The following is a 13787-nucleotide window of genomic DNA, read 5'->3' on the forward strand; positions in this document are numbered from 1 at the left end:
TTTTTCCACATATATTTTATTTGAAAAGTGACCGGGAGTTTGTGGTGACTAACATGAACGTCAAATAAAATATGCGTTTATTAGGAAAAAAACTATTTGGTTATTATTTTATTTGGTTGTATTTTCTTTACATCGAGTTTCGTATTCAATTAATCTACTGGCATTGGTGGACGACCCCTGCAGCAATGCGTAGATGTCCGTATCTCAGTTTACTTACTCCGTCTGTAGGTGTCCGCAGCTTGTCACACCAAATATAAAAAGGGTGTCTCACTCCTAGAGGCATCATTCGCTTATCACGCCCCAAGTCAGAAGGACCCTCTCTCCTCCCAGTCAAAATGTTCAAATCCGGGGCTTTCGTGCTCTTGTGCTTAGCTTTAAGCTCGGCGGCTCCCAGCAGCAACGAGTTGGACCAGAACCTCGAGAACAATGAAGTCATCCCCCAAGCTCCTTGGGAGAGGTTCGCCAGGATGCTGACGTCTTGCGCCGGAGCCAAGGACGACATGATGTCCTGCCTTGCCGTCAAGGGAGTTTCCGCCATCAACAGGGCATCGAGGATGCAGGATATTAACTTGTTCTCTGGAGTGCATTTCGAAAGGTTAGTAATATCCTTGAATATTAGAAAAATCATAAAATACTACACACGGATGCTTATTTTCAATTATTTTTTACATTTTTTTGAGTAGTTAAAGATTTATAAATAAATTAATATAATTAAAAAACTTACCAAAGTTTTCCACTAAAAAAAATATGTTCATATTATATTATTTCAAATACTCCATGCAATAATTTGGCAATTCCATTAATAAAAATCAAAGTAATTTTCATGAAAGAAATCAAACTTACAGGTTGTTACTATTATACGAGCATGGAAATAACCTTGTTTTTTACTGTATTTAATCATAGTATTTTATTAATGACGCCTATTTTTAATACTTTAAATAATTTATTCATCAATAATATTCCAGCTCATAAATGAAATTAATATTTGTGATTTTTATTAAATTTGAGATAAAAGTATGCTTGTATTTTTTTTAAATAAAATTTAATAAAAATATGCATATCGCCATCAAAAATAAATGAAAACATGTGACGAGATTGAAACATAGTTTTTTTTACTCCAAAAAATATTTGATGCAAATAAATTAATTAGACTTTGTTGCCGAAGAACAGGAAAAATTTATTTAATTTGATATATTTTATCGAAAATTGTTTTCTAAGAATACATAAATTTATTCAGAAACCTAGATATTAAAGTATTATACACGATGATGCAAGCGATGTTTAATATGACGTATTTAATATCATTGGTACTTTCTCCAAGAATCTGATGACCTTATAACAAAGTCAAGGCACGTCTTTATTAAGAATTAATTAATTTGCATTGCAGATAATTGATTTATTTTTAAATAGCTTTCAATTTCATTTATAAGATAATGAATAATCTCATTACACAGTATTTTAATAAAATGGGTACAATTTGATTTATTACATGCAAACTAAAATTATTTTCATATAAATTTAATAAAAAAAAATATTCAAGAATTCTATTTTTTATGAAAACTAGCCCTGGGTAAAAAAATTAACTCACAATCCCCAAATTCAAATGCTTTAATTTTTTTTTCAAAGTTGTCTTTGTAAAATATGTTATTCACTAATGTTGCAACGAAAGTGTGCTAGGAACACCAAAAAATACTATTTTTTTTAAATACAATATATTGCTTTGTAAGCAATACATTTTTAAAACGTTTATTTAATATTTTTTCTTGTATTTAATGTTGTAATTTTTTTCATCGATATTGTAACCAAATATGATTTGCGTTTTTTTTTTTCACTTATTATGCATAAGAATTATCTGCCCTGTAATTTCAAACAGTTGTGAGAAGGTTCAAACTTTCATCAGTATCACTAGTCACTGTTTTGGCTGGTTGGATGATATTGCTTTTTATTTATAAGCCAGGCAATAAACATTAATTATGTTCAATATGGCGAGTGTTTTTGCTTAGAATCTTCACTAATGAATTACATGAAATTATAGTAACTTTAAGAATAAAGAGTAAACTTACTCACGAGTAGGCACAGGCTATGAAACTTAAAAAGTTGAAGCCTGAGTAGGGTCATGATAAGCGGTGTTGCATAAGCCGTAGCTAGATTTCAGAGTCACTTGGACAGTTAGGTAATTCAAAAAAATTAATTCTGCTCTTTACATTTAATTACTAAATAAATAAATCCCCGAATATGAATATTAGGGAGTACGAAATAATAAAATTAATAATAAATAAATTTAAAACTTGAAAATGACAAAAAAAATATTTTTCAAACTTTTGGTTAAATTGACAATTAAAATGATGAATTTGCCAAATACGACGAGAATTGTAACGACAAAAAATATGATGGAAATTTGATATTATTCAGACAACTAATCCACTAAAATGTTTCATATTGTATGTTTAACAGAATGTCTTTTCATAATGTGAGAACGCTACGTTTTTTTGTTTTTTTTTTCTTCTTAAACTGGGCTAATTAATTTGATTAAACTCTTACTTAGTAGTGAATCAATGTCTTTACAAAACTGCAAAACAAAAAGACTTTACAGTTACAGTCTTCTGACATTGAATAGTTTGTTTTTTTTGCAAACATCAATGAAAAACGCGAATGTTTTGTTCCTAGAACTTTGCGTAGGCAGAGTGAATTATATTGTAACAACAGAAAAGCATTCGATAAAAGCTTTTGTCGCTAAGATAAAAGTATAAACATAACGTTTATCGTTTAACGAGAATAATAAAATCATTTGAAAAATGTAAAATAATTAATTTAAATTTCATTGGTAAGTAACATTGTTTCTTAAATTCTATTGTGACACGTGTTTCGATGCATTCCGCACAATTTTCAAACTTAATGCGGAATGCATCGAATCACGTGTATCAATAGATTTGAAGAAAAAAGTGGTATTTACCAACGAAAAAGTGGTTATTTCCAAAATGTGACTGCCGAATCAATTTTTAAAAAAACTTTGGAACTCTTACACATAAGCATATACAAGCCTGTACAAGTACGGGAATGCATCCCCCACAGCCCTTACCATTTTTGCAGTTCTCCGTTTTCAACCTGATGTTCATTCTCTTTTTAATTTACAATATTCTCGGATTACATTTCCTAAAAGGATAACAATAATTTATGTCTGTTTAATTTAGTTGAATAAATCAATACATAATACGGCTCTAGAGTATCTGAAAAAGCTGTGCATTGCAGACGAATTAGTTGATAGACTTCTCGCGCTTCAATTGGCTACAATATGGGTAGAGCGATCTTACTAGTTCGTAACATATTTTCTTTGAGGGTGTCTTTGTTGTTGCAGAGATGAAAGCATGAAATAATATTTCACCAGTATTTCGAAACAGTGAGAGTAAAAATGTCTTAAAAAAAAAACAAAAAATTCGTTGCTAGATAATTTCTATAATTTCTAAATAATTTTATTTTCCTTAATTTCATTATTAATATTTATAATGTGTAACAAATTAGTTTTAAAAAATCTTGTTACTTGAATATTAATTTTAAAAATATTATTAGTAATTCTGAATTTCATAGAAATGCCTTGTATAACAAGGCACATTGTTCGAAACATAGATTTAAATAACTTATAGAGTACAGAGAAAAAGGTGTGTATGTCAGAATAATGCACAAAAGACACTTCCTTTAAGTCACTACACATGCAAATTCATACGTCGGTAATAAATCCAAGGCTATTGTCTTGCATTCCGGTGCATTGTCGTGAATGTACCAAGTCCATTTATTGTTGGGACCAATTTCACTATTTTCACTTACTAAACAATCCAGATAAACTCGACATGACCCCTTTAATACCCCTCGCACTTAAATCAATGTTTTCCGAAGACTTACATAAATATTAGCAGTGTTCGACACACTTTCTTGTCAGAGTACTTAACAAATGCACATAAATGTACTTATTTTGTTTTCGCACTCTAATAAATTTGTTATTCACTGAACCATAAACTTTTTATAATAAGTTTTCTTTATTTGAAGTTTTATTTTACTTGGTAAATGCTAATTTTTTAAATATTTTATGACACGTGTTTCGATGCAATCAGCATCATTTTCAAAAATCGCGATTTATAATAATTACAAATAAATCTAATTACATGTAACATCGATTTTAAGAAAAAGTGGTATTTTTATCTTCTTCCAAACCTTACCCACACATAATGTTGAATTGTATCGATGAAGTTTTATCTTGATCATTTATATCATAAAAACAATGTTTTGTCCTGTTTATTTTTGTGCCAGTCTAAAGTAAAAATCTCTTTATTTGTTTTAACACTCCTGGGAATCAAACCCAGTACAGGAGAGAAACAAGGAAAGTAGTATTTATTAAGTGAAAATTAAAATTTAAGTAGATAAATATTAGTACAAAGTGACTCTTAAATAAATCATTGAAAATATTTTTCTTTGATTGTATAAAATGAGATATTAGAATACATTCAAGTATTAAAAAAATGGAACTTTGATTTTTTCTTTTGAAATTCGTTACGTATTTTAATAAAAGAAAATATTTAATAATTTGATATTTACTAGCTTATTAATGCGTTTTATGTACGTCATTGTGCAACAATAATGAATTAAAGATTGTATAAATGACCAATGAATATTTAATAGAACCATCAAACGTCATCAATACGTGTTCAACACATATTGATGACAAATTTAGTTGTCAGCTACTAAAAGAACGGTTAAAATACTTGCAATATATCTTTGAAATGTTAACACTACCCTATTTTGTTTAATGAGATTATTATGTTAGCAACAGAACATGTTGTTGTACAACTATCGAGTATACTTCAAACATGGGTGTATTGAGGTGTTCCCTCAAAGACTCCCATACATTGGAAGTTTCAAATTATGTATCAAACTTAGAATTCCTCACATAATCTTAACTTATTTATTTACATGATACTATTCATGATTTTTACTCACTTTTAAATCGCGTGAATTTAATATACAACATTTTGAGTGTGTCCAAATACTTATTCACAAAATCTGGATAACCTCCATTTACAGGAGTTATTTTCATATTATATTTGAAATTCAGTAGCGTGGTTGTCATTAATCGGTAGAATTGGTGAATGTTACACGTGTGTTAAATGATCACTTAAACTAGCCTTAGACGGTCGTTAGCCCCGTAAATTCCCAGACTTCCATATTCTTCTTCATCTTTGATGAGATGTCAAAAAATAATATGAATTTAATAATATATTCATCACGCTCAGCGTGTTTTTTGTTATAATATAATATGGTTTTACAAACGGTACAGTAACTAAATGTTATTAAAACTCATTACGCAATTGATCATGTCTTACAAACATGTAAAAATACATGTTAAAATTTAAATCATTCCAGTTTATTCATATATGCAGAGTCATCTTGTGTAAATATTAGCACCGTTCTCTATAAGGTGGATTAAAACTTAAATATATTTAAGTTTTAGTCAAGAAACGAGGCTTTTTATTATTTATTTTAATATTATCGTTATAATAATAACGTAAAGTAAATTGGGGCAGGTTTATCAGAATAACGTTTTAATAACTAATAGTAAAAATATTAATAATCAAATTTAAATTTCTTTTATTTTATTATGATGAAAAAAATCAATTTGAATCTAGTTCCTCAATGTTTATCTTGGGTCATCCCATGAGTAATGGGGTTTTTTAAGTACTTTTTTTCAAAATGAAGTTAAAAAACCCTTTTTAATATAAACTATATTATTTTTCACTTTTTATGATAAGGTTCGTAGTTTTACCGTGCATTGAATACTTTGGTTAATGAGATATATGTATTTAAAATATGACGATACAATACAACAATCAATCATATGTTCGAATGTTTCTAAATGCACTTTCTATGCACAACAGCTGTTACATAAAGAGGAGTTCAAATGGTAGGTATTTTGATATTTTTTAAAAGGCGTGATCGATACGAAATTCGATGAAATTGACTGCTATTCAATGATTGAAATATGAATCTCAAATTGTTGAATTAAAATAATATGACATAAATGTATTTATATTTTTTGTTATGTATCCATGAGAGATGAAAAAACTATAAAATTACAATTTGTTTTTTATTTCTAGGGATGCCTCAGCAACCATCAGAGATGGCAAGTCTCTAGAATCCGAGAGTGACATCGTTAGCACTCTTCCCGCTGACCCCATCGAAAGGTCTTCTCGTCTCTTGAGGCTGGCTATGGATGCTGCAGGCAACTTCCTCCAGTCGCACAGTCTGCAAGTCAAGCTGGCTCCCGAGGAAGTGGCCACAGCTGCCAGGACCTTCAATGAAGGTAAATATAACATTTATTTTACCTGAAAATTAACTGATTTTAATACAAAACGTATAAAAAGAATAAAAAAATTAAATTAAAATATTTAAATGATCGTTTCACTTTTAAAATGTTGCAATACCTGCATAGTAAAATGCTTATTTCTTAAAAGATATTTTAGTGCCCCTCTCACTTTTACAAAACATCAAACGATTCATTTTATATTTGTAAAAAATGTTTGCATCACTATAAAAATATTAATGCATCTCTTTTGCTACCTATAAAACATCAAAAGATAACAATATACGATTTTTATTTTATAAAAAAATAACGCTTCACTTTTAAGATTTTAACGTTTATTTTTCTATCCCTACAAATCATTAAAAAAAGAAAAAATAATTCCATATTTTTAAAACAATGCGCCTTACTTTAAAAATACTTACGTACCTCTTTTTCTCCCTATAAGACATAAAAAAACAACAAAAATGGTTAAACATTCTTAATAGAAATGTGCGCATTACTTAAGATAATATTTAAGAATCATTTTTTCCCCTTTTCACCATTTATCTCTTTTTTACCCGCATCCAACCACTCCTAGACAGAGATCTCCATTGAGCGCTATTTTTGTGGTTCAAGGCCTTCTGAAATCACTCTTTTCCGGCAATTTCAGCAATATCATTTACTTATGCGTTTTTTTCAACCTAATGGAAGTAAAACTTTAATCACTTTGTTGTTTCTTAGATGAAAATATAAGAGTACTTGGTTTTAGAAAACAGTGCTTAAAAATAATATCATTATATTTGTAATATTTCTGTTAAAACAGTATATTTGTTTTTTCGTGCGTTAATTTGCCTAGGTATGCTCAAAGAGAAATTACCAGTTGACAAATTATTCCAACACTTTTTACCGATTTTTCATACACCAATTACCGATTTCTAATCTAAAGATTTAGCATACTTTGTTCGTTTGCAAAAAATAACAGCGGTACATTTCGCTAATTTTCTTCTCACTGTATGATCTTTTCCGCCCACTAAGTAGAGATCTATATGAGATCATTTCACTTGAAGAAATGAGATTTGGGTTTGAAGGCTAAGTATGCCATTCAAACAATAATGATCGAAGTGGATGTTCTGATTTGCACTCGTATATTACATCTGTTAAATTTTGTTAAAACCCACACTTGGTCTTAACACTTCAGTTATCCCACTGATTACTTTGTTATTTTAAAATTCTGTTATTCTAAGAAAGATATCAGATGAACCGGTAATATATAATTAACTTGATTGTAGCTGCGAATAAAAGATAGCCTTATTAATATTGAGTTTTTAAAAAAATATTATATACTACTCCATTCTTCTATAATATGGTATATGATCGAATAATGATGGTTCTTGTATGATAAAGGTGATGGTGTATAGGGCACATCATTGTTTTGAAGCATTATTATCTTGACCATTAATTGCATGAAGGGAGGGCGATCAGCGCTGCGCTTTTTGTACCAGTCTAGGGTGATATTGAAAAAAAATATGAGAGCAAAAATCACTAACACTCATATTGACCCCCTAGGAAGCAAAACCGGGACCTCCAGTGCGGTAGTCAAATGCGCTTACCACTTCATTATAGAGACAAGAGATGATCTCCTATCATTGCTAAAAAAAAATTAACCCATAACATTTGGCATTATTTTATAATGCCTCATATAATAGGAATATTTTTTTTAATCTTAATATATATACAAAGTATATTGATATACACAAATCTAATTGTATTGCATCTAGAAATATTCAAAGAATTACAGTAAAAAAATGCTTATATTTATTTTTCAGATGAGAATGTAAGCTAGATTAAAATCTTAATTTTAGTAAACAAATTTTATTTTTACAAAAAAAATATATTGTTAAAAGAACTTTAAGAATACTTTTTATTCACAACATTTTGAGTGTCCAAATACTTATTTATGTGTGTGAGATGTCAAAAAAAATACTTTTAATTCCATTACATTTATAATAATTACTTACAAACTAGATAATTCAATTTATTTCTTCTTAATTATACCTAGAAGTACAAACTATCTTGTCTGAAATACCGGTTTTAATCATCTCACTCTTTTTCATCTCTTTCCATGCACATTACCAGTATCCATTCCTACTAGTTAGTTATAAGAATTATGTAACACCCATTCTATTTTAATCACCGTATCCCTATGATCTCATGGACCCTTTTTTGTGGTACTTGAACCGTGATTAATCGATTCAGGATTGTTTTTTTTTTATAAAGTAGTCGCTTCCCGCATTCCTAGGAGCTAGTATACAGCCTTCCGTGGGTTAGAATTCGGTCAAGGCTGTACTTTCTAAAGGTTCTTGTAATAGATACACCTGTATTACTGGGAACAAATGACCGTTATAAATTGCCTTTCGTTTCGAATTCAAAGAAATATGTAAGGACCTCGTTACTGAGATATTAATGGGTAAATAACGTTTACATTGACTGAAATTACACGCTTACGGTTATTCCGTTTAAATTTTCTATACTTTACATATAATATTATCTTATTATAATATGTGTCTACCAATTATATACCACACACCACTGTATTGGAATAGTAAAAAGATAAGGGATAAGTGTATGATATTTACCTTTATGCTGTAAAATCTGGGAAAATATGGTTACTGTATTGAGTATCTAATGATATTTCGTTATGATTGGAACACAGTTTGATTTATTAACAATAAACCAGAGAGAAAAAATATGTAGTGTGAAAAAAATTTACACAAAAAAACAGACTAATGAAATATTTACTCCCCTTTGCCACCTAATTGCCCTGAAATTTAATCATTTTATCAAAATAAAACTAAACCAAAAAAAATAAACAGTTTTAATTCAGTATTGTGACATATTTCCAATGTTCACAGTACCATATGTGTCGGGTTGTGGTCCCGTGGTTAGTCTCGCGGACTCTTGAGTCAGAGTTTCTCGGTTCGAACCCACTCTACCACAATTTGATACGCATTTCTAATAATGAGCTGCTTAGGTTCACAGAAAAAATAAATACACAAATACTTTATTAAATTTATTTGTAAAACGTTTATTTTATCAAGTATTTCTATAATTCGTTCATATTTTAAATTAATTTGGAGGTTATTTACCAGAGAGATTCAGTCATTTTTTTGCTATTTGTTTTACTGCTCATCAATATTTTGAAATATAAATTTTATTTTTTTTATTTTTTTTCAGCTCGTGGTAAGATCAAGAAGATGCTGGGACCAATCCTCTTAGGCGTCGGAGTTAAGATCCTCGCTATTGTGGCTATTGTCGGAGGTGGTCTGGTTCTCTTGGTCACGAAGGCTCTAATTGTCGCTAAACTGGCCTTTGTCCTTGCTTCCATCCTTGGTCTGCAAAAGTTGTTCAGCAGTGGTAGCAGCGGACTCCTTGGAAAGGTACAAAAATCCTCATTTAGTTGTTAACATTTTTAAATTAAATTGTACTTAGTTTAAACCGAAATTTCTTAAAATCTATTATAACACGTGTTTCGATGCAATTTCATGATTTTTAATGCTGCGAAATGCATCCAAACTCGAGATTTTTATTTTAAAATAAATTGGAATTTACCAAGATTTTTTTTTTTAAATTGATAGACTATGCCATTAAGTGACTATCAAGTTAATTTATGAAATTATTTATTTACGTTTCGTAAAATTATAACAAAAAATATAATTTTTTAAAACCAAAAATATTGCCACTATCATGTATTTGAATATCACCAATCTATGGTAGATACATGGGCACTATAGCACATCGTTTCAGTTTTAATTTGATCATTAATTTTATGAACGCAATTTGATTATTCCTGTGCTTTAAGTACTTGTCCAAAATCTTTTATGTTTTTAATTAAAAATTTTAAAAGGGTTTATTAAATATGAAAAATATATAAAGATTCAAATAAATATCCCAACATTGATAAATAATTGAAATATGAAGTTATTGAGATAGTATCTCATCTGGAAGTATGCTTATTTATATTTTTATACAACCTGCCATTTCAGGTGTAAGTGACATTACAAACTGTAATGTTTAGTTTTATACCCATAATAAAATTAAATACAAAAGTATAACTATTTTTTTTCTTTCTAATAGGTGGGCGGAAGCAGTGGAAGCCAGACCGCGTGGGCCAACCCACCCTCAAACGGAGGATGGTCCAGCGGATCAGGAACCGGATGGGGACAGAACGGTGGCCAAGCCTCCGTATCCTACCCCTACGCCAGATCATATGAGACCAAGGATGCCCAGGATCTCGCATACACGGCCCAAAAGCCTGTTGCGGCCTAACTACAACGAACGAAATAATAACATGGTCGAAAACTCAACAAATGAAAGCTACAATAGAAAATACTTGGAAAATACAATGCCATTAATTGTTCGATATTTTAATTATAAAAATCTGACATTGGACTCCTTATGATCCAAGAGAAACAATTTGTATAATAAAAGTAAAATCTATTTTTTTTGGAAATTCAATATTATAATTACCTAAGTTCTCTGGGTTAAAAAATCACATCAGTTGAGTTCGACAAAATTATTCATAAATATTAATAAGTATTTATTATTTTAACAAATTCTCAAAAGGCTAATAATTTATTATTAACGAATAAGTCAATTGTTCATTAGGTTAGAATTTTTCATTTCATTGTTTATTTTATTTTTCTTTCATATTTTTGTTTTATTTTTATTATTTAGTATTTTATTTTGTTTGTGATAATATGTAAGACTTCTGTAACCAAAGTGTATTTGTGCCACAGATGCCTTATGCCAGTATTATGTGACTGCAGCCTTATATTTTTATTTTATAATTTGTGCATTTTCGTGCCATCATTATTTTTAAGTTGTCATTTGTTTTTTTTTTTATTTCTTTTACACATTTTTTATTATTTTAATTTTGTAAAAATATTTTGTTTTGTTAAGAAATCAATTGTTAATTATAAAAAGCTTTTACGACGACAGATAAAAATATTATTTATTTTAAATTATTCAATAAATTTTAAAAAATCAAACCCATTTTATTTTTCCCAAATTTACTTTACATTTATATAGCGCTGACTACAACCTTTTTTTATTTTTTAAAACTGTTACTTTTTTTAACAAGTTTTAATAATAATTCTAAAAAGACAGTTGGAATAGTTTTGAATATGTTTTCAAATAAAAATCGGACAATTTGTATTTTTTAAATAAAAAACAATTTATCAGAAACGTACACTGAAAAAACTACAACAATAACATCTTCTTTGAAAATAATATATTAAATTTTTATAACAATTTTAAAGGAAAAAACTTATTTTTGAACGTTTTTTTTACATAAATTGTAAATAATATCTCTTTCACGAGAAGAGGAATTAACAAACTAGCAATAAATATTAAGGAAATGTGAAAAACGTTATTATGTAACTACTTGCCGACATTTAAGTGTAATACATAACCATCTCTTTGTCAGGACAATCAATATACCACCAAAAAAGTAACTACATTCACTATCAAAGTAATTTATTTCAATGCCATTTATAAAAATAATAAAACAGTTTTGATCCTCATTACTAAGGGGAATGAATCCTGACTTTCGGCCCAACCAATGACGCATGTGATGAATATTTTGAGTAGATATATATGGAAAGTGCTAAAGTAGTAATGCATAGTGTTACCTTTATATTGGTACAGTGATCATCTTAATAAGGAGACGAATATGCTTCAAACCGATATACCAATATCTCGGTGAGTGAGCATGTAGAGATGTAACTAAATTTTGTTAAAATATTTGGCATAAAAGTTAATAATCATTTTAATAATATCTTCTTCTTCCTGGCTCGATCTCAACTTATCGTCTTTGTAGACTGTTGGGGTCAGCTCTCCAAATCCTCAGGTTGTAGGTTATTATAATAATAATAATAATTTGCATAATTTGTAATGTGCCATTTTCGTAAAATACTACCTCAATGGCGCCAATAAAGACATGGATAGTAATAATAATAATAGGATGATGATGATGATAATGATATACAAAAAATGAATGGATTAAAATGTCGTTAATCGGCTCGGATCGTCGAGTCTGGAGCGGGGAAAAGATGAGTTAAAACACCTTCCTCTTGATCCCATGGGCTGGAGAATGGCCAAGGTGTTGGGCAGGACGCCTTCCTGAGCGATGGTCGTCATGCTAAAGGCCAGCTTGTTGAGCTCCTTGTCATTGTGGATGGCCATCTTCCAACTTTCAGACTAGCACAGTTCAAACGGGACTTCTGTCAGGAATAACGTTATCTTGGTTATGCCTTCGAATCATGTTTTTGCAACATCTAATTCTTTTGTCTTCGTCTAGATGTCTTTCAAAGAAGATCCATAGCAATCCCCTAGTTTAAAATATGTTCAGGTTCTCTGCGTCCTATGTGCCTATACCATCTATCAATAGCCTTTCTTCTACTTTACTAAAGATGTATGTTACACCCAGGTAACTTCATGGATGTTTGAACTCTTTATTTTATCTCTAAGGAACACTCCAGCTGACCAACTAAGCATTCATATTTCAGCAGTTTCTAGTTACCTAGAGTAGATGTTATACATTGTCCAGCACTCGGAGCCATAGACGAGGGTGAATCTGACGATAATTGTACTATAAAAATATAATTTAAAGAATATTTTAACATTAAATATTTTTTTGATAAACATCTTTTAATTTTTTTTTATTTCAAATGTTTGCAATAGTCAAAATAAGACATTCATAAATAAGCATAGTATGTTGTGAAATTGGTATGTAACCTACTTTTAGCAGAAGTGTGATCGGATTTGGTAATTCCTGGACGCATGTACCTACATCCGTTTAACTTAAACTGAATACACAATAGGGACTTATTATTCAGTCATAAATCAGATACTAAAATAAATTTTCCATCAACACTAATTCACAAATCCTACTCTATTTGTACACAGGGTGGATCAAATGACCAATCACAAAATTCAGATTTTTTTATTGATATTCCCATATATATTTACACTATCTTTAAACATTGTCCGCAAAATAATTTTAAATATTATATATCAAATCATATACTAACTTTCAAGTAACAAGAAAATGTTTTGCCATCAATTTCTTCCGGGTGTAAATATTATAAACAAAATATGTATATTTTTTATTTAAAAATTTTACTTGGTATATAAAACATTGGTTTGATGTTTTCATATCACAGATTACATATATTTTTTACTGCAATGGCAGTGCTATCTGTTAATCTTAATAGCAATATAATAATACTGACATTGCTGACGTTTATCACTGTTTTTCGAAATTGGTGATACTTCAGTGTTATTTTTTTCACTACTTCACAAACATTATAATATTATACCATATATATTTTTAGTTTGTATTTTTTTTTCTTTTAAATTTAATGAACTGTCAAACAGTAACGTGTGGTATTTTTTTTCC

The 13787-nt window shown here is 29.4% G+C and overlaps 1 protein-coding gene across 1 annotated transcript; it reads left to right on the forward strand.

Moving 5' to 3' along the window:
- The first annotated feature begins 314 nt into the window (after positions 1–314).
- On the forward strand, positions 315–11199 carry LOC148310299 (uncharacterized). The gene is made up of 4 exons (XM_088258727.1): positions 315–595; positions 6144–6349; positions 9563–9765; positions 10463–11199. The coding sequence occupies exons 1-4, from the start codon at positions 336–338 to the stop codon at positions 10652–10654; spliced, it is 861 nt and encodes a 286-aa protein (XP_088114853.1). The 5' UTR covers positions 315–335; the 3' UTR covers positions 10655–11199.
- The last annotated feature ends 2588 nt before the right edge of the window (positions 11200–13787 follow it).

The sequence above is a fragment of the Brachycentrus maculatus genome, unplaced genomic scaffold, assembly GCF_059751285.1.
Source record: "Brachycentrus maculatus isolate JH-2025_06_01 unplaced genomic scaffold, ASM5975128v1 h1tg000102l, whole genome shotgun sequence".
Lineage (NCBI taxonomy): Eukaryota > Metazoa > Arthropoda > Insecta > Trichoptera > Brachycentridae > Brachycentrus > Brachycentrus maculatus.

Bases quoted from the DNA above. Each gene is read 5' to 3' on its own strand.
- LOC148310299 (XM_088258727.1), top strand. From the start codon at position 336: ATGTTCAAATCCGGGGCTTTCGTGCTCTTGTGCTTAGCTTTAAGCTCG. The intron at 6,350-9,562 runs GTAAATATAACA...ATTTTTTTTCAG, and splicing joins TGCCAGGACCTTCAATGAAG to CTCGTGGTAAGATCAAGAAG. The intron at 9,766-10,462 runs GTACAAAAATCC...TCTTTCTAATAG, and splicing joins GCAGCGGACTCCTTGGAAAG to GTGGGCGGAAGCAGTGGAAG.